Below are 25325 nucleotides of genomic sequence, written 5' to 3' on the forward strand. Positions count from 1 at the left end.
TAATCTTTCCTGTGGACCTGATGACATTCCGGATGGTATTGTAAAGAAATGTGCCGTACTACTAGTAGCTCCACTAGTAAACATCTGCAATTCATCTTTAATTAGTGGTAAATTTCCCGAACAATTCAAACTCGCAAAAGTATGTCCTATATTTAAGAAGGGAGATAAACAAAATATTAACAACTATAGGCCGATATCTCTATTATCTACATTCTCCAAAATCCTTGAAAAAGTTATGTATAATAGATTAGTTCGGTTTTTAGATTGCAATGGTGCACTATCTAATGCTCAATTTGGATTTCAAAAAGGCAAAGGAATTAATAACGCCATATTCACTTTCACGGAATTTATTCTAAATTCAAAAGACAACAAGAATCAAACAGTTGGGCTATTCCTGGACCTGAGCAAAGCATTTGACACAGTTGACCACATGATACTGATCCAGAAACTACAATGGTTTGGCATAAGGGGGTTAGCTAAAAGTTGGTTTGTTTCTTACCTAAGTGCAAGGCAACAATTTGTTGAAATAGGCTCAATGAAATCATATCCCACTATCATGAAAAGCGGGGTGCCCCAGGGTTCCATACTTGGCCCAATTCTATTTCTCCTGTATATAAACGACCTTCCCTCAAGGATAACACAAGCTAAAACCGTTCTCTTTGCAGATGACACCAATATTGTTTTCAATGCTCTTGATAAAAATAATTTACAGGAGAAAATAAATGAAACCTCAAGACAACTAGAACAGTGGTTAGCTAGCAATAGACTAAAACTGAATGTCAGTAAAACCGTTTGTATGTATTTCAGTCAGAAACAACTACATGACTCCATTGAAATACTACTTAATAATACTGGAATAAAGGACGTCGATTGTACAAAATTTTTAGGGATATGGATTGATTCCAACCTCACGTGGGAAAGTCATATTCAATTCTTAACTGATAAACTAAGTCGTTTGTGTTATGCTTTCCGTGTCCTAACCAATATAACTCCCAAGGAACTACTTAGAGCAGTTTACTTTGGCTATGTTCACTCTGTATTATCATATGGGATAATTATCTGGGGGTCATCATCAAAACTTGCACAAGTGTTTAGACTGCAAAAGAGAATATTGAAAATTATAAAGAAAGTACCTATTCGCTCGGATAGTAAAAAAATATTCAAAGAGTTTGATATTTTGCCCCTACCTTGTATTTACATTCTTGAAACAGTCTGTTTCATCCACCAAAATTATGATAGTTTTAAAATAAACTCTGATTATCACAACTACAGCACAAGAACATGCAATAATTTACATTTTAATCATCATAGGTTATCCAAAAGTCTCAATAGCTTATCACATACAGGGATAAGACTTTACAACAAACTCCCTGTTGAAACTAAAGCCCTTAGCTATGCTAGATTTAAAAAGTCAGTGAAACATATTTTACTTTTCCACATGCCTTTTACTGTCAATGAGTATCTTAGTTTAGCACTCCAAATTTAGCTTACAGTAGTTAGTATCTCCTTTTGTGTTTACTGCTCTTCTTTTCTATCTGATTCATGTCTGGGGTGAGACTGCCCAAGAGGATAAGGAAACCAAGAACCTTGTACAAGTAATGGTCTGAAGAAAACTGTGGAGAATTGACTTCATTACTGAATGTATTGATTGTATATTATTTGTATATTATTGTAGATATCTTGTATGTCGGAAAAACATGTATGTAACCGCATATTTATTATGTATTCACTCTGACGATGCCATGAAATCATTGTATTTCCTAAGGCTAATAAATATCTATCTATCTATCTATCTATGTAACAGTAATGAAAACTATAGCGTATAATTTTTCGTAATATACTATATGTATCTCGTTTTTAGTTCAAATTGTGTATATTATCAAACGTCGTATTATTTACTCGTATAATGTAGGTTATTCACAAATAAAAAGGGCGCAATAATTTAAATTTAATAAGACAAATACGGTAAACTAACAATAATGGATTAGACAAGAGTAACATCGGTAACGCTGCACTTAGGCCTAATCACAACTTACTTTACATGCCAGTCAATGTTTCACTTTCAGGTATATATTATTACACATATTTAGCCTACTGTTTATAAGACCAAAATTTCACTTAACCACATAAGGGCGCAATATTTAATCGAAATAAAGGCAGGTATTACACATACGAACTTTGCCTGCAACAACGTAATTTTCACACCAAAAATAATATTATACCTTAAATTGCAAGTAAATTGTGTCTCACAATCACTGTTTAAAATTTTACTAACGCAATTACACTGCATTTCAGAGAAATATATGTTATTCTTCATGCATTGCAACTAAGTCATATGGTTGAAAGACCGCCTTTCGCGATCAGCTGTTAAGCGAGTCACGTGGTCTGCCTTACGGCCTGTATTAGATCACGATGGCAGTGGTCGCATTTATGTATGTTGAGGAGACAGCATTTTGTAATGACACAGGGCGGCAAAAATGTTACATACGGACTTGTCATCAAGATAATGAATATTATGTCGTATAGTGACAGAAAGCCAATTTTAATCATACATTTCAATAATTGAAGGTAGTTTGATAACACAGGAACTCTAGACTCTAGATAACATACGTATTTATCATATCTGCGAACAGTAAACAAGTAAAATAAAGTTGGTACACCTGGAAGCCGGCATTAATACTTGTCAGTAGGTTACAGGAGCTTAAGGAAGTGTAGGTAATTATAACGTTTATTGCTTTTATGTGTAACTAGACTAGACATCATTTCGGAAGGCGGTTAGCGCCGTAGCATTTCTGGTATGTGACGTCACAAGCTTGTACAGTAGAACCAATCAGAATCAGTCTATAACAAGCACTTCCTGAGTTCGTTTGTTCACGTGCGAGTGTTTCAATACATTGAATAAGTAAAACTAACATTTACTATGTGTATGTAAGGTAAATAAATGGAAGAAGAGACTGTAAAAACACAAGTATTACACAAGCAGGCGCGGAAAATAGTGTTTAAGGTGTATAATTATTATAAAAACGTTAACGAGCAGAACGCTGCCGGCCATCTTGATGCTGGCAGCAACGTTGCCAACGTGCAAGAAACGACTGCAGAAGCATGTGGTGTGGGATTGAGAACCGTGCAAAGAATATTGTTAGTGAAGGAAAGAGGGTTTGTTTGGTGTCATGCTTACAGTAATCAACGGCTAAGGTCATTATTGTCTTTTGATAATTTAAATTCTCCGCTATACTGGAGAATTAGCACGGCCACTTTGAACCGTGCCGTTACGTTTACCACCAAATTTAAGTAAATACACAATGTCACCAACATAAGAACACGACGTTGGTGTGTGGCGTAGTTGGCGGGAGAAATTTTTTCTCTCTCTGTCTACCTCCTTCGTTCTGAACATTATTGAGAGATAGCACCACTGTTAGCGACAATGTGTATTTGCGTAAATATTGCGAGTAAATTATGACGAGTGCCTTAGATGAGAGGCTCGGGACAGAAACAGTTTTGCTGTAGCGCATGCGCGGACCTCTCATGCAGTGGGAGCGTGATCCTTACTTGAATTTATTTTTGCGTGTACTTGCAGATTAAATGATTGAGATCCCTTCTTGCTCCGGTTACAGCCTTGCATTTACGAAGGTTATGTTATGTTAGCTTAGATTAGGTTAGGTTAGCTTAGGTTAGATTAGCTTTGGTTAGGTTAGATTAGCTTTGGTTAGGTTAGATTAGTTTTGGTTAGGTTAGCTTAGCTTTGGTTAGGTTAGGTTAGCTTTGGTTAGGTTAGCTTGATTTGATTCGTCCATGTAGTAGTTAAAATTATATAATATGACAGTTTTTGATTCGTAATATTGTTAAAAAATAATAGGCTTATAATGAAAGCGGTGAATAATTTCATGGTCCTTAATTTTTTTTTCGTAAAAGGCTAGGTATTTTTCGATAGGCCAGAAATAAAACAGCAACGCCGTCATAATTACGTACTTTACGCTTTGGCGAACATTAACCGGAAATTTACTTTCCGTCATTTTAATTGTATTCCGTGAAACACACCTTTTTTCCTGTTAATTTCCTTGTGATAACCTAGTTTATTATCTTATTACATCTTCATTTTCTTTTAATACATTCAAAAAACCGCCGTTGTACTACATAAAACCTTGAACTAGACTAATGGAGTGAATTATTTAAGAATATAGTCGCGAATTTGACTACCACCATTTCGATTATATTTTGTTTGATACGGCTCGGTACGGCCCGGTGACTAGTGGCCAGCGAGTAGAGTCGACTATCGATATTGGTCTGCCGTGCGTATTATCCAGTTGTTTGCACGTGCGTGAAGTACGATGTGGCAATGTTGTACGCTGCCTTGCTCTGTCTATCTGTCTCTCTCGACGCAAACGCTAGCAGACAACCCGCCTTCCGAATTGCCGTGGACTCTAGCATTAATATTAATGGTTAAATCCACCTTTAGGTTGCCGAGGCGAAGTGTCATGGCGGACGCGCGCAAGGTTACTACGTAAATCAAATTAAGCATGTATGCATGGCAGCCAACACTACACTCCTTAGCGATGAGAGAAGAGCTGCTATCATGTATTTCCATAGCCAATATGTTGTAACTGTATGAAATCATGGACGTAGTTTACAGACAGAACACCAGAGTCGCATTGACACGACGCTTCCAGCTCAGGAAAACCGTACGGGAAAGAAACTGTTGACCAAACAAATTATTACCCGGGTTCGATCCCCGTATAAATGTAATTCCGTGGAACATGTATAAGTACCACAGATATGCAAATAATCGTAATACTAGGACATATAATGCACCAATGACAGGTAAGGTAATGCACTGAGGTCATAGAGTGAACTACGAGGACAGACAATGGACTGGTAGGACGGACAGTGTAGTTACAGCACAGAGATAAGACTGAGAGGAAAAAGACTGCACTTCTAGGACAGAGAGTGTAGTGACAGGACAAAGATTGGACTGATAGCACACAGAGTGGACTGAGAGGACATAGAGGATATAGAGTGGACTGAGAGGACATAGATTGGACTGAGAGCAGATAGGCTGGACTGAGAGGATATGGAGTGGACTGAGGGGATATAGAGTGGCCTGAGAGGAGATAGAGTGGACTGAGCGGATATGGAGTGGACTGAGAGGAAATAGAGTGGACTGAGAGGAGATAGACTGGACTGAGAGGAGATAGAGTGGACTGAGAGGACATAGGGTGGACTGAGAGGAGATAGAGTGGACTGAGAGGAGATAGACTGGACTGAGAGGAGATAGAGTGGACTGAGAGGACATAGAGTGGACTCAGATGAAATAGACTGGACTAAGAATAGATAGACTGGACTAAGAATAGATAGACTGGACTGAGAGGACATACATTCGACTGAGAGGACATAGAGTGGACTGAGAGGAGATAGAGTGGACTGAGATGACATAGAGTTGACTGAGAGGACATAGAGTGCACTGAGAGAAGACAGAGTAGACTAAGAGAACATAGACTGGACTGAGAGGACATAGAGTGGACTGAGAGGACATAGAGCAGACTGAGAAGACAGGGAATGGACTCAGATGACATAGAGTGCACTGAGAGGAGATAGAGTGGACTGAGAGGACATAGAGTGGACTGAGAGGACATAGAGTGGACTCAGATGAGATAGAATGGACTGAGAATAGACTGGACTGAGAGGACATAGATTCGACAGAGAGGACATGGAGTGGACTGAGAGATAGACTGGACTGAGAGGACATAGAGTGGACTGAGATGACATAGAGTGGACTGAGATGACATAGAGTTGACTGAGAGGACATAGAGTGGACTGAGAATAGATAGACCGGACTGAGAGGACACACATTCGACAGAGAGGACATAGAGAGGACTGAGAGGAGATAGAGTGGACTGAGAGGTTATAGAGTGGACTGAGAGGACATAGAGTGGACTGAGAAGACACAGAGTGGACTGAGAGTACATAGAGTGGACTGAGAGGAGATAGAGTGGACTAAGAGGACATAGAGTGGACTGAGAGTACATAGAGTGGACTGAGAGGAGATAGAGTGGACTGAGAGGACATAGAGTGGACCGAGAGGGTATAGAGTGGACTGAGAGGAGATAGAGTGGACTGAGAGGACGTAGAATAGACTGAGAGGACATAGAGTGGACGCAGAGGAGATAGACTGGACTGGGAGGACATAGATTCGACTGAGAGAACATAGAGTGGACTGAAAGGACGTAGAATGGACTGAGACGATATAGGACTGAGAGGACATAGAGTGGACTGAGAGGACATAGAGTGGACGCAGAGGAGATAGACTGGTCTGAGAGGGGATAGGCTGGACTGAGAGGACATAGATTCGACTGAGAGAACATAGAGTGGGCTGAGAGGAGATAGAGTGGACTGAGAGGACATAGAGTTGACTGAAAGGACATGGAGTGGACTGAGAGGACATGGAGTGGACTGATAGGAGATAGAGTGGACTGAGAGGAGATAGAATGGAATGAGAGGACATAGAGTGGATTGAGAGGACACAGATTGGACTGAGAGGACATAGAATGAACTGAGAGAACATAGAGTGGACTGAGAGGAGATAGAGTGGATAGAGAAGACATAGAGTGGACTGAGAGGACATAGAGAGGACTGAGAGGACATAGAGTGGACTGAGAGGAGATAGACTGGACTGAGTGGACATAGACTGGACTGAGATGACATAGAGTGGTCTGAGAGGACGTAGAGTGGACTGAGGAGATAGAATGGACTGAGAGGACATAGAGTGGACTGAGAGGAGATAGAGTAGACTGAGAGGACATGGAGTGGACTGAGAGGACATAGAGTGGACTCAGAGGAGATAGACTGGACTGAGAGGACATACATTCGACTGAGAGGACATAGAGTGGACTGAGAGGAGATAGAGTGGACAGAGAAGACATAGAGTGGACTGAGAGGACATAGAGAGGACTGAGAGGAGATAGACTGGACTGAGTGGACATAGACTGGACTGAGAGGACATAGAGTGGTCTGAGAGGACGTAGAGTGGACTGAGGAGATAGAATGGACTGAGAGGACATAGAGTGGACTGAGAGGAGATAGACTGGACTGAGAGGAGATAGAGTAGACTGAGAGGACATGGAGTGGACTGAGAGGACATAGAGTGGACTCAGAGGAGATAGACTGGACTGAGAGGACATACATTCGACTGAGAGGACATAGAGTGGACTGAGAGGAGATAGAGTGGACTGAGATGACATAGAGTGGACTGAGAGGACATAGAGTGGACTGAAAGACGTAGAATGGACTGAGAGACCATTGAGTGGACTGAGACGAGATAGACTGGACTGAAAGAACATAGAGTGGACTGAGAGGATATAGAGTGGACTGAGAGGACATACAGTGGACGCAGAGGAGATAGCCTGGACTGAGAGGAGATGGACTGGACTGAGAGGACATAGATTCGACTGAGAGAACATTGAGTGGACTGAGAGGAGATAGATCAGTTTCACATCATTCTCTCTTTCCACTGCCGCCGCCGCTTTCTATGAAGTTTATTTTGAGCTAACAAACTTCTCTGCTTGAAACCTGGAGGATCAGAGTAATTGTTTTGTTCCTGTTGTCCATTAGGGCCTAGCATTATGTGCACAGCTTTAAATGTAAGGATCAAGTTTAATTTTGGATAATAAATTAATGCTCATTCAAATTATATTTTGTCTTAAATATGTGTGTACCTCCTGAATATGTATTGCAGATTCGCATGTTGTTTCATTACTACGTAATTAAAATTATAGATTTTTTTTTTCTGTTTTGTAATTAACACTTTATTTGTTTTTGTATACAATACAATAGGGTCCTAGTATGAAAATTTAAAATGTAAATTTCTGGAACTCTTAAATGAACAATTATATTAATTGTTCTTATTTAATCAAATTCCTAACTCAGGGTAACTGAAATAATATGGAAATGATAAAGAATAATCTACTGTTATGTAAATTATTACAGGATGAAATTAATAATGGACTGGACACCCTTCTTTCGAGACAGTGTCACCTAGAAGCAAAATTTCGTGGCATTACCAAAGTATTGCCAAGTCTTCAGATCGTCCATTCTGATGCCCAGAAACTTGCTGAGATGGTAACATTTACTTCAACTCTGGCAGAGAATGTTAGTGCTAAAGTGCGTCGGCTAGATATTGCCAGGGTGAGTGATGATTTTAAACAGGATACATTTTCTTTTTGCGAATTCAGACAGATTAAAGTTATAAGTGATTTAAAATTTGAATTTCTTAGATGTATAAAGGATGGATAAGGGATGACTAATGTATGAAAGGTGGATAAGAGCTGATTATCAAACAGTTTAAATATGGATGAGGGAGAAGAAATGAAGACAATACTGAAGGAGCTGGAGAGGTCCCATCTGTAGGAGAGTGCTGAAAGATCTATGGACAAAGAGAGAATAGTGTATATTGGAAGTCAATGAATGTGGAGTGTTTTAAAACCCTTTTATTACATATCTGTGCATGCGTGCATGTGTGATGTAGCCAATTTCTCTTTAATTTCCTGTCCAGTTTCAACATTATTGTTTCTTCACCTACTCTTTCTAGCACTGCTTCAGTTCTTATTTTGTCTGCTGTCTCATACAAAGTCACATTCCACACAAAACTCTTCACTGGTCTCATAGTTCTTCTTTCAAAGTTTCGTAGAAAATGCTCCTTTTTCTATTAGAAACTTCCTTTGTCATTGCTATTCTCCTTTTGACTTCCTGGCAACAGCTCATGTTCCTATACCAAGTATCTGAAGCTGTCTACGTGTTACTGACTCATTTCGAATTCGCACATTTATCACCTTTATTTTTCTACCAGTAAACATGGTCTTCGTTAACTTCATCCCATACTGCTCTCAGCTCTCATTTAGCTCCATTAGCATATTCCTTATTATCATCTTCTTTTTCTACTAACAACGCCATGTCGTCAGCAAATCTTATGCACTTTATTCTTCCTCCTACTATCACCCCTTCTGAAAATAATTCTTCTCTAAATCCTCCAAGTAGATGTTAAACAGGAAGGTGATGAAGAGCTTTCTTGTCCTTACTGCACTTCCCTATGACATTTCTTGACCTATTCTAACTTTGACTCGCTGTTTCATATAAGGATCACTTAATAGCCTCCTCTCTTTCCTAATCACACCACTTTTCATCACGATTTGCATAAATTTATTCTAGTGCACTTTATTAAAAGCCTTTTCTACCACCACAGATATTACATACGTTTCTTTACTTTTTTTCCAGATATATCTTGCTGATTGCAGTCCAGTTACATCTCTCGTACCTTTTCCTTTCCTGAAGCCAAATTATTCCTCTTTCAACTTTCCTTCCTCTTAGAATATAAACATCGATTTAGTATTCGCAGGAGAATCTTTGCCAAGTGCGATATCAAGTTGATAGTCCTGAACTCATTACATTTTTGGGCATTATTTTTCTTTGGTACTGGCAGCATCACTGTCTCCGTGAAATCTTGAGGCCATTTGCCTTTCTCATATATTTCGTTACACAGTGATAGAAATTCTGAAAGTTGTCTATGATAAAAATTCTGAAAGTTGTCATCTCTCTTTTTTATGAATGGGGATAATAATATATGATAATTTCCTTTCATAAGGTTTATTGTTTTAAATTTTTAACAGATTTATATCCCTCAAGTATGGGCCTTCAGTATCTTGGTCGTTGTTTTGTGCTTGATATTTAATAAACTTGTTTGGGGGGTGAACAATTTAACATTTCGCTAAAGTGCTCCCTCCATCTTGAAATTTCATTTATGCAGGTCAGCATATTTCCTTTCTTATCTTCAGTAGTTGGATATTATGGCTAATGATCTTTTTTCATTTTGAAATAATAGTGATAACGGGCTATTTTTGTAATAATCACAGATCGAAGTTTTCTATATATTGGCAGTAATATTTAATGTACATTTTGTTCATTATTTCTTGAATTACTTTGAGTGGTTAAAATCAAATGTAACCATCAAGGTTAGGTTGGAATATGGAATGGTTGGAAGAGAAAGAAAATTTAAAAAGGGAAGGAAAAAATTTTGTGTAGTTTTTAATGCGACTTCTATCTCACTATACTGTTATATTACTGTAAAATCTTATGATTATTTTTCATTGTGTAGTTTTTAATGGTTTTCACAATATCCTGTTGCATTACTGTATGCTATAAAGCATTATTGTTTTAATTACATGTGTTCTATAGAGCAGGGTGTCAGAGTTCAGATCTTCAGCTGTGTAATGGCGGAGTGCAGACTGCTCTTCGAAATGAAGATTATGAGGAAGCAGCAGCCCATGTACATCGCTTTCTTTCAGTGGATCAACATCTTCTGAAACAGACTGTAGCTGAAGGTATGAATTTTTAACGTCGTAATGAACAGAAATTTAATGTAAAATGAAACAGTTGCTGATTCAAGAGATAGTTATTGTAACTGCTGGTAATCAAAAGTGCCAAAACCTACTGGACATATGAAGATATAACTGCTAGTGTTAGTGTATACAGTAGCTTAGATTTTTTATGTACTCTGTAGTCTATTGTTGCCACGTTATCAGAGAAGCTCTTTATATGCCATATGTTGAAAGATTACCTTGATGGTGAAATGATAGCTAAGGATGATGAATAGAAGTGAATTTTAATATAGACGACGACAAGCAACGGGTAAATTTTGCCTGGAGATCTCTCATTCAGGGACAGGCTTCTTTCACTTGTTAAACTCTGACGTATGACCTGATTTTACTTTTCTTTCAAAGAAAGTTTTGATAAGAGTTTTCATCATTCTTAAAAATACCATTGTGTTCAGGTAGGTCCAAAAATAACAGGCCATCTACTGCTAACAAAAGTAACTAAAAATAACTATTTAAGCAATTGGTAACGAAAGTAACGAATTTAAAAGACTTGAATAGTCGTGAATAACGAAATTACGCATATTATTATTCTGCTTCACTTATTTAATGTTGTCACAACTGCCTCTGTTACAGTGGTCGATAGTTAGTGATTACATACGTAAGTCTGATATAGTCTGGAAGGCTGGGAGAAAAGTTGGCTGCTCGTCCATTGAACTGAAGATCAGATGACTTGTGGAACAAGTCTGATGTTACCGAACGAGTTGGCTCAGGTAGTAGCATTTGAGACTCGCATTCAGGAGATCCCAGGTTCAAACCCCATGGCCGACCAATCTGACTGGTGTTTTTCATGGTTTCACTTAGTCACAAAGGCCGGATTGAAAATTTGCATACCATGATTCATCATCACCTCAATCACCAATATCATAAACATTAATCGAAAATTTGAGTCGGTTACTTACACACAAACTATCTACAACACAACAATAGAAACAGGAATAGTAAAAGCGGCTTACTTATATACCCACAGGTACTAAAACACGCGAGATGACCGTGAATGTTAAAGCGTGTATAAATAAACTTAACAAAAAAAAAAAGTCTGATGACAAATCATTAGTTAAATAAAATATGTTTAATGTTTTTTCATTGTGCTTATGAATAATTCATAAGTTGTAGTATGCAGTGGCGTAGCCTGCTTTTCAGACTGGGGTATGTAACCCAGTTAATATAGTTTGAAAATGGAATTTCCCATATCTGTATCCAGCATAGCATATATACCGAATACAATTGAAGGGCTCGGTGCAATAAGGTGTTAACCCACACGTAGTTACTTCACAGTGCCTGGGGGTATTTCTACTGCCAACGTTACTCGTCGCCGTATGATCTTTGCTTTCTCCCTCATAAGAGCGAAAAGCGAGCCAACCTGCTTTGTTAGAGAGAGAAAACAGAGACTGTCGTTTGCGCGGGTAGGTTTGAACCATTTAAAGTAGGACGCACGGGCATCGAAAATTGAGGTACACAACACCACATTGACAAGAAAATGTCGCCAGTTATTGTTAGGTACTGCAAAACTCCAAACTTTTATATTAAAAATGAAATATTAGAATTCACCAATATAATTTACACAGAGAGACTTCAGATATTCTGGTTTAGCACATTATGGAAATTGTTGAAATGAGTAACATTTCAGACAAAATATTAGGAATATCAGGAGACAATAGAAACAGCAATTTTGGTGATTTAAAAAGAAAAACAATTTATTTTAGAAATGAAAAAGAACTGGATGGGCAAATATAAATGGAGTAGTAGTATAATACACAATGCTGTACAGAACTGGTGTACATACTCGTATTTTGGCAGTTGGCATTCAGACTGTTATAGGAAAAATTTTCCAATTCTTTCGTTCGTTTACTGTCAAAGTGGAAAATTTAAAATCAGTCTGTGAAATTTTTACAAGAGAATATAAAATTATATTAGGCCAGGGTTTAAGTGACAGTCGCATTTTGCTACTTCTAAAAACGCAACAAGCTTTGAATGTCTATGTGCAAAAAATGCAACAATCACATTGGACTTCAGAAACGAGGATGGTAATGGAGAAAATGAAATCAGAAATGTGTTTGAACTTATCTGAATTTAAATGAAATGCTAATGGCATGGGTAATATTCAAAAAAGGATTGAGCAATAGATGTTCAGGAATTGATTTCAAAGAGTTGGTACAATTAATGTAAGTCAAGTGAACAATTTTTTCTAATTGATTTATATAATTCCATGGCATACCGAAAATTGTGAGCAAGGATTTAGTTGCATGAATCTTGTCAAAACTGGAATTAGAAACAGTCTTTCAGTAAAAAGAGTTAGCACTCTGCTAACAATAAATCTTGAAGGGCCTACCAGTAAAGAATTTCAATGTTTAGAGTGCCCATAAAATAACGTATTTTAATGTGATATAAATTCAGCAGTAATTGATTCTAAACATACGAATGTCTAATGATTTACTTGCATAAGTGTATCTAGACTGTGATAAGATGGATTGAAAGTAATAAAACTCCAATAAACAAATTAACGTAACTTTTTGTTTCTGCATACTTAATTAATTTTATCTTTCTGCACAATTATTCATAATATTGCACAAGCATTTCGCAATTTGCACAAATATAATTTTTCATTTGTGGATTTTTGCAAAAATTATTTATTTTCTAGCTTAAACCCTGTGTTAGGCCACAGCAAAACCAGAAGACTTTCTTTGAAGACTGCTTTAAATCGTTTCAATGACATGTATAAACGCTTCAGGTCTTGCTTCTTAAGCTTGGATACATGACATTGTCCATGCATGCTTTGTGATTTCCTTCAACAAAAGAGAGAACTTTTCCTACCTCATTTTCTTAAAAAGTAAAAAAAGAATAATTTCTAAAGCTGTATACTGATGATTGAGCGTAATGATGCCTCAGCTATTGAAACGAAAAAAATAAACAGACAATCTTTTGAAGCTTAGGACAAGACAAGATGAGGTCTTTATAAATAGTAAAGTACTTGTCAAAGTAGTCTACAAGAAGGTCTGATATCAGAAAGCCCTTTCAGAAAAATTGTACATTTTTACTCAATAACAGTAGACTACATTGATGAATGGGTGCAACAGACAACAAGCACGTGATTCACTGCTTGGTGCCATCCTATCAATTCAGCCACAGCATTCAGGTCTGATGGAGTCCATGTGAGCAGGAGTCCCCCTCCACCTCCCTGTGATGTTCCTCTGCAGCCTCTTCAGATCAATAGCATCTGTTTACAATTCACGTGCATGAATCTGCTGCATCCTTAACCAGAAGGACACATTCATTCCGCGATTAGCCACAGCGCTATCTATCCAAGGGAGCTATACTCCCTCTGTCTACTGCAGTCTGCTGATTGAAACCCATGTGGCATCTCTGGGATATGTGCAGCTCCTGCAGACAGATGCCATCTGCAAGCGAATCCTGGAACCATGTCCTCCTGGTCAACCTGTAGCTATTAAATGTGATTAATGAAATTTTGCTAATGAAGGCGAAATGAGTCCGAGGTCCAACACCGAAAATTACTCAGCAATTCTGCTTCAAGTGGTTGAAGGAAAACATGGAAAAACCCAACCAGGTAACTTGTCCCAACCAAATTTGAACCCAGGCCTGCTCGTTTCATGGTCAGGCAGGCTAATCGTTACTGCATAGCGGTGGACATAATTACTGATTACTCTACACTGAACAAAATATAATCATGTCATTTAAACATTATTACCGCAAGAATCTTGTGAGAAAACCAATGTGTGCAACTAACAAGTCGATTCATGATTAAGGTAAATGTTCTGGATGTTCTGCATTTCATTGCAGAGGCTTGGAAAGCAATCACAGATTCAATAATGTCTAACTGTTCTCATAAGTAGAGTGGTTATCTGTGGATGGAAGTGGATCTCTCGGGATTGAAAGTGTAACAGAATTAACACGACAGAAGACAAATGTTATCAATTAGAAGCTAATGTGTCATATGAAAAATATGTAACATGTGAAGTTCAAATCATGGAACAATTAATGTTAGAAAGAAATCTAGCATTTGATGCATCTGAAAAAGAAGAAAGGACGAGGGAAATAAAGCAAACAATGAGTCGCCAACAACTTTTCTGTTAGCTCTGGAAGACATCAGCAATACTACTAAATACCTAATGAGATTTGACTGTGACGATAATGTAATGCCTGCCCCCAGCAGTGTTGAAAATGTAGTATATTGGGTTTATAAGAAAAGAAAGAACAACAACTTGCCTTAATGGATAGGTGGAAGAAGTAAATCAGATTGTAGGTAATATTATTGACCGTAATGATTTTATAATTAGTCTTTGTAACTTTAAGTAAATATACTTTTTCCCCCCTTTTACCTACCTACAGCTATTAGTAAACCAGTATTCTGTTATGTTAAAATGTTTACATTTCTCTGTTGTGTTAATATAATAGTTGAATATGTGTAGAACAACACTTGCTGCTGTAACTACGTTCTTCCATGTTTGCACCACAACCTAACTGATAGAATGCTGGTAGGTTCCAGGTTACATACTCTGATGCAGGTTTAAAAAGTTTATGCGGTAAACACATTGCATAACTTTGTCCTCTTTTAACCTTGGTATGCAATGTAGTTACAGAATGGGATTTGGCTCACATGTTCACACACAACATTTACAGAAATGTCAGAAAAAAAAGGTTAAAAGTGTGTATTTTACAATAGTAATAATTCATATTCCGAAGCTTATTGTATGGTTTCGTAACAAGCTGTTTTTTATGGTAATGGGTTGTAGCCCTTCGCCCCACTCCTAGCTGGAGGACCACTCCTTATCGGCTGTCCACGACTGCTTATTCAATATATTCGCAGCTACCCTCCACATCTGGAGGCCACATAATAACTCGAGTGGGCTGACAAGACGCCAGAAACTCTCACAAACTCTGTGCGACTTGAAATTGTGGTTTTCTCTTAATGTACCTACGGTAATGTACTAGATTTGCAGAGGTTAAAGGTGTTTGAGAATAAGGTGCTTAGGAAAACATTTGGGCTAAGACGGATGAAGTTACAGGAGAATGGAGAAACTTATACAATGCACCTGACATAATTAGGAACGTTAAATCCAGATGTTTCACATGGACAGGGCATGTAGCATGTATGGGCGAATTCAGAAATTCATATAGAGTGTTAATTGGAAGGCCGGAGGGAAAAAGACCTTTGGGGAGGCTGAGACATAGATGAGAGGATAATATTAAAATGGATTTGAAGGAGGTGGGATATGATGGTAGAGACTGAATTAATCTTGCTCAGGATAGGGACTGATGGCGGGCTTATGTGAGGGTGGCAATGAACCTCCGGGTTCCTTAAAAGCCATAAGTAAGTAAGTAATAATTCATATTAGCCATTAACAATGAAATCACCATTGAGTTCTCTAAGTGAAATAACATACCACTTCCTAATGAATACTGAAGTCCTTCAAATTAAATTCAACAAGTGGAACCAGTGTCATCAGTTTAAATTTATGATATGTTATGTGATGTATTCTAATGCCACTTTGTTTCTATTTCGCTCGTATTTCATTTTCATATATTTCTGTTGTTTTCTTTCTTTTACATAGATGGCAGTCCTAGTGGCTTATCATCTTTGCTTTTGATTATATCAATTGGCACCTCAAATGAGGGTAGTAATTCGCGGGTGCTTGTGTAAAGGGGATTAAGTATGAATTGGCTAAAATGGGATAAGTAAAGATTTGAACCCTCCATGATTACTTCTGTTAAATCATGCTTCCATCCAAGATGCAGTTACAGTGCTCTGTATTTTGTGACAAAGGGGTTTTGTTCAGTACCAAAGGAGAGAAGTTTACATATCTTATAATTTGACTTAACCCCCTTTACACGAGTACCCGCGAATTTTGCATGTTGGATAGCCAGTGTCTTGTGTGATTTTTCTACTATGGGTGCTTTTTCAAATTTGTCAGTTAAAATCCCTACTCCTGTTTTTCGGACATCATCCATTGGAAGTGACTGTCGGGCAGCATTCGACTGGAGTGGTGGTGCATCATGGGAGAGTGATCTGAGATGTGCAGCCAAGTCCACATCAGAATTTGGTGTCTGACAACAGTGGTGGTTGTTTGTCCACCGAGTGAGGGGTCAGTCGACGAGATGTGTAGCTGTACAGCACTATAGTTTCGCCTGTGTTACACGGGTTTTCAGTCTGCTGGAGCTGCCTTGGTGACTCTTCCTTGGACTCGTGGATATTATTCAGTGGCTGGTGTGGTCCGCAAGTAATGCTTGACAGTGCAAGTTATAAGTCTGACTGTGTTTGATTATATGCTGACTTAATTCGTATTGGTTGTTTGAAATTTCTTCATCGCTGTCCAGTGAGCGCACTGTCGTTTGTTGACATCTGTATGTAGGCACTGCAGGGACTGTGCGGAGCAAGAGGGAGGGCATGTACATTCCACTTCAAAGCGTTATTAGCACGAATGTTGTATCAGCACATATAATCACATGCTCTCCTGCACTTGGTACCAATATAACAATAAAATTAATATATTGATACCAGAGCCACTTGTAATGTCAATTATTACTTTCACTAGAGCCCGGATATTTAGGAATTTATAACAGTTAAAATAGGCAGGCAAAAAAGGCAATAAAACGTAAAAAGATGCACAATAATCTTTGAAAAAGGCATTATGAATTTTAAAAAGGCATAATATATTTTAGCAATAAATTTAAATTATATCAACATAACTCGCATATTTACTTCGTAGGTGACACATGTTGACTTATAAAAGACTTTTTTCCATGATTAACTGTCTTTTTACAAACCTTACACAACAAAACTGTTCCATTAGTTGAAAACACATGGGCACCAAATTCACTAACGTAAGCAAGAAGTTTGCTTTTCAATGGTTTACTGATTTTAGGCATTCTTGCTAACAGATCTTATACCTTCTGTCACCTGACAATAACTGACTGTTCCTCACTCAAATTTCCTTTTCCTACAATAATAAACACGTGTAGCACAAAATTGTAACAGTAAGATTTGAAAATATGAAAGCAAACAATTGGAAATGCTACGTGACAGCTTCTATGAGAACGAGCTTAATATTTAAAATTATAAAGCTGATTGTGGGTATCGTGAAGACATGACTATATTATATTTGTAAATGTGGATTGTCGATCATTATTCACATTAGACCAACATTATTAAAGCACGATTATTAGCAGATTAAGCACCAAAATAAATTACTTTTATTTACTATTGTTAGTAAAGTTAGTCATTGTTTCAAATGCTTAAATTTCATACCCATTACAATTAATTAGAAAATTGCAAATAAACAAGAAATATTGCTTTAAAATGACAAAAAAAAAAGGCATCTGTTAGCAAGAATCACTTTAAAAAGGCAAAATAAAAATTGACTATCACTTTGATTTACTCCAAATCACATTTATATCTATGGAAATAATGATTTACTTCCACCCAGTAAAAAAGGCATTTTGCCAAACATCAGGGCTCTATACTTGTTTTTTTGAGAGATGGGATATGACAGTTAAGCGGCCGAGCTTGGAACTACAGTGCTATGTTGCCAATATGGACTACCATGCTGCCAGCTGTTGGAAGCTAGCAATTGATGTTAAGATAACTGACGTTAAAACATTCATTGACAATTGACGCGAAGGTAAGAAAACAATACAAAAAGCGACAGAGAATCAAACACGAAACGTACCAATGCTAGCATTGTGTGCACAATAAATGTCGCCAAGAGAGCTATTAAGCACTCGCCATGTGAGAATGGTAAGTTTGGCAACTCAACCGTTGTTACCATAGCAACAGGCCTACCACGCTACGTGACATTCAGTTGTTTTTCCAATCGCAACGCTCCTGTCATGTCCCATCTTTCAAAAAAACAAGTATAGTTATAATATTTCAGTTTATTTATATCATTAATGTAATGTGTTCCAATAGCTAATAAATTAGTTCGTATCCAGGGGCGGCCCGTCCTTATGTGCTACAGTACAATGATAATTTTTGCTTAAATAATGTATTTGCAATGCCATAGTGTGTAATCTGCCATTTGACAATTTCCCATGGTTATGTTCATGACGCGTTATAGAGTGTTTAGTCTTCGCTCTTCGTTCTTTGGTGCCTCAGGCGGTACGTTGTGCTACTCAGAACTTACATGAGAATGTAGATAATTATTGCGCATGTGCGAAGCTGAATTCACTGCTCTGATTGGCTATTTTTACGCGGGTAAGTGCTGTAGTCAGCTTCAGCACAACACAGCTTGGAGATTGCAAAAGTAAAGCATAACGAAAGAATGCTTGTTTGTGGAAGAACTCGGAACTATGTACAATGTATTTGGTAATCAAGTGTCCGACTGCTGCTGCCATCTACCAGTTTTTTGAGTTTCCTCCTGAATCAGTCAGCAAGCGACGGAAAATGGAATCCGAAAATTGAAGCCAAGGAAGTATGTGACCATATAATTCAGGAAACTACTCATCGTTTCCAGTCTTTAAGCTACCTAGACTCAACAAAATTGTTAAACAGCAAATTTTTTGCATAATTTTCCTGAACGCGAACTTGAAGTTGCTGTCAACAGCTATACTGTACTGAACAAAAGATTATTAAAGACACAACTTGGGGTTCTATATGGAAGACTCGACTTCCGAAATATAGATGGAGCTGTTCAATTGTTACAATACATAGCCTCCAACAATTCACAGGATCCATTCTGTGAAGTAACGAAGTTGTTAAATATTTTTGGTACAACACCAATGACCACTGCTGAGCCAGAAAGATGATTTTTAAGGAACACTATGTCCCAGGATCGCTCACTGTTCTTACAATACTGTCAATAGAAAAGAGTATAATGTCCAAGATGGAGGGTTTAACGGTTAACACTAGGGTAATTCGTCACTAGGCGAGTCTCAAATTAAGATAAATACATGTAAGTGTATACAGTAGGCCAATATAGAGATTGTAGCACACTCATTATTTTGACCACCAGCTGCTACTGTTCGTATCTATTGCTATATAGTCCTGCATTCAAACTTAAATAAATCATGTGTTTACAATATTCAAAATTTGAACTGTCGAGTGATTAAGCCGATTAAGGTGAATGTTGTTGATACAATGTTGATAACAAGAAATTGCATCACAGCCTCTGTCTCCACTTATTATTGTTTCAGAGAAGGAATTTGTATTTTAGTATGAGTCATGAATTGCAGTATTTAGTAGTAGTCGGTGTAATGTTAACAGGCAGATTATTTCTCGTTTTCGAGAATAGCAGTGCCACTAATACAATTCTAGTAAATAGTGTTATCTGTGCACTACTCTCGCCACTTATATCGATCAGTACTGAGTGGGTGCATATTCACTGTTCTTGAGCAATAGCTGAACTTAATACTGTCACAATGATACATTGCATTGATGTGAAAATTAGACTGCTACACCTGAGATAAGAGATTGCGTCAAATGATTCATTTCGAGCAGTTGTCTTTGCTGCCACAGGTAATCATTCGTGAGACAAGTTTAGTAATATAAGGGGCATTTCAGGATATTATTTATCTCACTATTATGTATCTTTATTTCTAGGCCACGTTAGTTATTGTGCAGTCACCCTTGTTCTTTTATTGGTTTTACCTCATCGCCAGGAGGAACTGTTTTATGTTTAGCTTTACTAGTAAGTTATTATCCTCTTGGTCGGTGGAGGATAGATGTACCTTGCCTAATTGTTACACAAATTAAGGACTGCTTTCTATATTCTTAAGATTGACTTCTATGTTATTAAAGTAGCCATTATTAGTACAAGTTCGTTAGCGTTTTATTTGCTATTGTTAAATCCCGAGACAGTTCAGAGCTTACTTATTATGTCATCATGTTCTGTATCCTGTCATGTCCTCGGCAGGGAGAAGGACACTATGCCACAGTTACAAAGACATATGTGTGCTTTAGAAGCATAAAAAGTCAAGTAATATGTTAAACTCTTCCGAAATGTTATTTTTACATGGAAGCTAAGATGTCTATTCTTCTCTCATATCTTTTACCCTTCTATAAAGAAATTCATGTAAAGTCTGTGACCATGGAGCTCAGTGAAAAGTATTTTAAATGCTACCATACCATAAAATATATTTTATAACAATACAGGTAATGAGCATCATTATATTTAAAAAACAGTAGTGGAGCACCACAAGTGATTACAAATATTCACTTCAATTCTTAATTTTTTTCAATGTTAATGCTTGAACTAATACAAAACATATATTACAAATATTCTAACAAGTCTGTACTTTTATCCATTTTCAATTTATCACGGAACACCTCAGTTCCTGCAGCTTGGAAAAAAGCAATCATTGTACCAATTCACAAAAAAGGTAAACCTGCTCATGATGTTAATAGTTTGTTATAGTTTGACAATAAAGTCATTTGACGTCTTGCACTCCAATATTTTTCAAAGATATTATCATGACTAGCCACTGAAGCACAGATTCTGAGGTGTTCCGAATCCATTTCTTGGTTTGAGTTGCACAATGGGCAATATGTTTAATTTAACTTAAGCTTATAAAAATATGACATGTTACAGAAATCCAATCCCTATTCAAAAATACTAAGCACCAAGTTACACCTATAGCTTGGAATTATTATGGCTGAAAGGTACAACATTTCAGAATCTTCTTTTCAGGAGATGAGATGAATCTGATGTTTCATTCCCAAACAACTAGAGCACAGACTTTCCAATACAGGCAAGTCTGAGTAAAATTTATAAGGACCATGATGATGTCGGATTAAGTTTTACCAGAATATTCTCTTTTCCTGTGCTGTCATTTCACAATTGTTTCATAATTGACACAATAATCCTTATGGCTATTGCACAAATCAATGGAAATCTATTACATTGTACCTATCATTTTCCAGAAGACCACTGCCATGGGATTTCTGTGGTAAATGGTCTATAGAACAAATAACTGAGAAATCCCTGGTAGCTAACACTACTTGAGTTGTCAGTTAGGGTACATTGAGAAACACAAAGTGAACCTACTTTACACTACATAGATTAAAGCCTCTTTTACACAGTGACAGTTCTCTCATGAGAGTTGCTATAGTTCACTCCCATGATGGGAAGTGTTTACATGAGATTCAGAATGAGACCATACTGTCATAAAAAACGTTAGAAGTGGGAATGGTTGAAGCCATGGCCAGAATTATTAAATTAAGGAGAAAAAAAATTAACATTTTAACGCATTGTATTCTTCACCTGACATAATTAGGAACATTAAATCCAGACGTTTGAGATGGGCAGGGGATGTAGCACATATGGGCAAATCCAGAAATGCATATAGAGTGTTAGTTGGGAGGCCGGAGGGAAAAAGACCTTTGGGAAGCCCGAGACGTAGATGGGAAGATATTAAAATGGATTTGAGGGAGGAGGAATATGATGATAAAGACTGGATTAATCTTGCTCAGGATAAGGACCAATGGCGGGCTTATGTGAGGGCGGCAATGAACCTTCGGGTTCCTTAAAAGCCAGTAAGTAAGTATGATTCATTCTGCTTAATTTGGTGTTCGGTTTATTAAAATATTCTAATATTTACTATTTTAAACATATTTTTTAAAAATATTAGTGTATTTGTGTTTTAGAGAAAAAATTTACCACTTTTCACAAAAAAAAATTATTATCTCAGGAAGTAATTGTCTTAGAAGGCTGTGGTTTGGCTTGTTTTATAGTAAAATTAATGCTTCATAAAGCCTGTGTTTCAAAATTTTGCCCATTCTGATGAAGAACTCATAATACTAATGAATAATTTAATAATGTTGTTTGGCACTGAGTTCCAAAAATGTGTCTGTTGGTATGTCAACGTTGGAACTTAGTATACTAGATGCTGTACTCACATTTAATGATGGATACATTGCAAGAATACAGGCGTTGAAGGATCTAGGTATTCAAATAGGATATAACCTCGAAAAACATGGAGAACTTGGACACATTGCGAATGAGATAATGGTAACAAACACAACCAAAGAGGCAAGATCCAAGAGAAGGAGGGCAGTATTAGGTGAGCAGGATAGAGAAGAACACAAGGACCACCAACCAGAAGGGTTGTAAAACATTTTTTTCTGTAATAGGTAAATTTTTATAGAAATTTTTACTTTAAGCATGATTTACTTAAAACTACATTTTTCAACATAAATGACCCGTTTTCTCAGAATCTATTAGATCTGTCTGCATGAAATTTTTACAGGTAACAGTGTGATGATATGGAATTCCTTTGATTGAGTTTGCTGTAATAGTTTATTAAGAATAAATAAAATGTCTAATTGAGGACTGTTTTTGCAAAACTTGCTAACTGCAAAATTGAGATTTTGATGGCAGGCCTCTACATGATGTTAAAGGCTTCTTAGTAAAATTTGATTATTTCTCTTCATTGTAATGTGTCAAAGTGTGATCGTTTTTCCAAAACTTGCTTTCTTCTGTAAAATTTAGTTTTTTCAGTTAGCAAGTTTTGCAGAAACGGTCCTTAATTCTTGTTTTTAATTTTAGAAGTTGGTAAAAAATTTTGTTTTTCTATTAGATATTTTATCATCAAAACGAATCGGTGTACTCAGAAGGAATGCATAAACATCCTGTAAAATTGACACATTTCTATACCTAGTATGTTCTGAGATAACTGGTTATTAATATTGCTGTTTTAACATTAGTGAATCTGATGTTTCATTCCCAAACAATTAGAGCAACAACTAGGTTGCAAGGGACAGTGAAGTGCATTCCATAAACCTCTCCTATCCAAAACCCAACCTCAACCTGCTCGTGGTGCAACCTGCTTTTACAGATGAGGCTCTGGGGACCGAGTATTGGCGGTATAACCACAACATCAGAAATAGAGGAAATGCTATTTCATCTCTTACGCTGGCCTGCCACGGCGTAGAAATGTTCCACAAGTGGTGCTTGTGAGAAAGGTCGGTGGACTCTAAAACTCCTCCCGGCCAGGTCCGATGGACCCATTAACCAACGACAGGTGTGGCCCTCCAGTCATACTGGGGGTTTACGTGAGTGGGTGATGTAACCACCATTACAAACAAAAAATTGGTGCCCACTTAAGGGGATAGGCTGGTCAATTTTTGATGAATTTTCATGAAAAATACAATTATTTTTTTGTATTTTATCTGGATACCCTAATTCTTTCTGTAAATTTTGATGTAACACTCAATTGTGTGCAATGACTTTTTACCCGCCAAATCAGCTGCTATATAAATGTCTGCACTGTGAACCGTGTTGCCAAAAGATTAGGTACTGGATTGAAGAAAGTAGTAAGATGGGTATAACACTTGGTGGGGTGACAAAAGGTAGTCTGAAATCCAAAACTATAGAAATGTTACAGCGTTACTATAGAAGTAGTATAGTCCAAAATCTAGGCAATGTGCAGGCTATGAAGTCTAATATATATGCTACATTATACCACTGCTCCTCTACAGATGATGAACCCCGGCATATAAAGTGTCCAACAGGTGAAGAAAGTTGGTGTTTTTACAATAGGGTGATTGCAAAGGGTGAGAACCCTGGAAAACATGGTGACTGTATACATACACCAATCAATAAAAATGTACTAAAAGCAGTTATTCCTCTCTATAGTAGACTAGCACATGAATCTCTTCTTGGAAGATGTGTGGAAGGAAGAACTCAAAATTCAAACGAGTCGATATACAACATAATTTGGTCAAAGTGTCCTAAGACTACATTTCTTCATAGACACCGAATTGAATTAGCTGTTCGAAAGGCAGTGGCAGAATATAATTCTGGATTATACTGTACGGTTGTACGACTACAGAAAGAAAGTGGCCTGTCACCAGGTAGAAACACCATAGATATAGCTAGGAGAAGAGACGAAAGAAGAACTAAGCTGTACATGACTCGCACCACTGAAAATATAAGAAGTATAGGCAGATTGTCAGATCAGCTAAACTGAGAGTTGAACAAAAGAAAACAGAAAAGGAAGGTACCACATACAGTGCTGGAGGATTTTAGGCCAACAGAAGATCGGTAAGTTTAAAAAAGAATCAGTTACTGTATAAAAAAACACTTCAGTTTTCTCAATAATCATATTTTTCTATATTTATGAACTTCACTATTGAATAATTCTGAAACTATTAGAGATAAAGAGCTGACATTTTTAGCATATGTTCATCATTATATTATCTGCATTTGGGGGGATGATGAATGTAATCTGAATGATATCAGGATGATAATCAATTATTTGTTTATAATTGTGCAACATTTTTTATTATAATTCATTTAGGCAGCATTTTGAAGTAGTAAAATGCGTCCTAGGAAAATAAAAATACCCACAAATGTAGATCATGATACCAGCTTCACTTTAAAAAAAGATTCATGAATTTATCTAGAATACTTCCAGAGTTATTAAAAAAATTAATATATCCTCATAATGTTATTTTTCTTTCTTTGCAACAATTATTAAATGTTAATATTGTGGGTATTGTGTGAATATGAAGTACATGCTGTGAAAGTTTCACAATTCTAAATGTAAAAATGTGGAAATTACAAAATTGACCAGCCTATCCCCTTAAAAAACGGTTACACTTATGCTAATTAACCTAATGGCAAATGCTTCAGATAAGTTTTCCGGAGGTAAAATAGTCCCCCATTCGGATCTCCGGGCGGGGACATCTGCAGGACGTCATTTACAGAACATCCTTAAAATTCTCCAATGGAACGCAGGAGGACTTACACAGAGCAAAAAAGCCGAACTACAAACAATCATAGAGGAAAAAGGGATAGATGTATTTATTATACAAGAAGCAAATGTATCAAGAGATCAACTGAAATACTTTCAAATTTCTGGATTCAATATATATATTCTCCTCAATGCAACTCAAACCAAGAAATGGATTCGGAACACCTCAAAATCTGTGCTTCATTGACTGGTCATGATAAT

The 25325-nt window shown here is 37.1% G+C and overlaps 1 protein-coding gene and 1 long non-coding RNA gene across 9 annotated transcripts in view; one reads left to right on the forward strand and one right to left on the reverse strand.

The window, feature by feature from the left end:
* The window catches only part of LOC138695126 (uncharacterized), a 48135-nt gene extending 24493 nt beyond the window's left edge, over nt 1-23642 (forward strand). The window contains exons 1-3 of one of the 6 annotated variants that reach the window (XR_011331066.1): nt 2410-2715; nt 7981-8178; nt 10222-23642. This is a non-coding gene — a long non-coding RNA (uncharacterized lncRNA). Of the gene's footprint in view, nt 1-2409; nt 2716-2785; nt 3196-4567; nt 4819-7980; nt 8179-10221 lie in introns of those variants that run through there. The other 5 variants (XR_011331068.1, XR_011331064.1, XR_011331067.1 and 2 more) reach the window with 5 other exon arrangements.
* The window catches only part of LOC138695124 (uncharacterized), a 293372-nt gene that overhangs the window by 65838 nt on the left and 202209 nt on the right, over nt 1-25325 (reverse strand). The window contains exon 11 of one of the 3 annotated variants that reach the window (XM_069819543.1): nt 10039-10355. The exons of the other annotated variants lie outside the window; for them this stretch is intronic. Within the exon in view, the coding sequence (XP_069675644.1) occupies nt 10173-10355 (183 nt within the window). The 3' untranslated portion in view covers nt 10039-10172. Of the gene's footprint in view, nt 1-10038; nt 10356-25325 lie in introns of those variants that run through there. 3 annotated transcript variants of the gene reach the window in all.

Source organism: Periplaneta americana, chromosome 2, assembly GCF_040183065.1.
Source record: "Periplaneta americana isolate PAMFEO1 chromosome 2, P.americana_PAMFEO1_priV1, whole genome shotgun sequence".
NCBI classification, from domain to species: Eukaryota; Metazoa; Arthropoda; class Insecta; order Blattodea; family Blattidae; genus Periplaneta; species Periplaneta americana.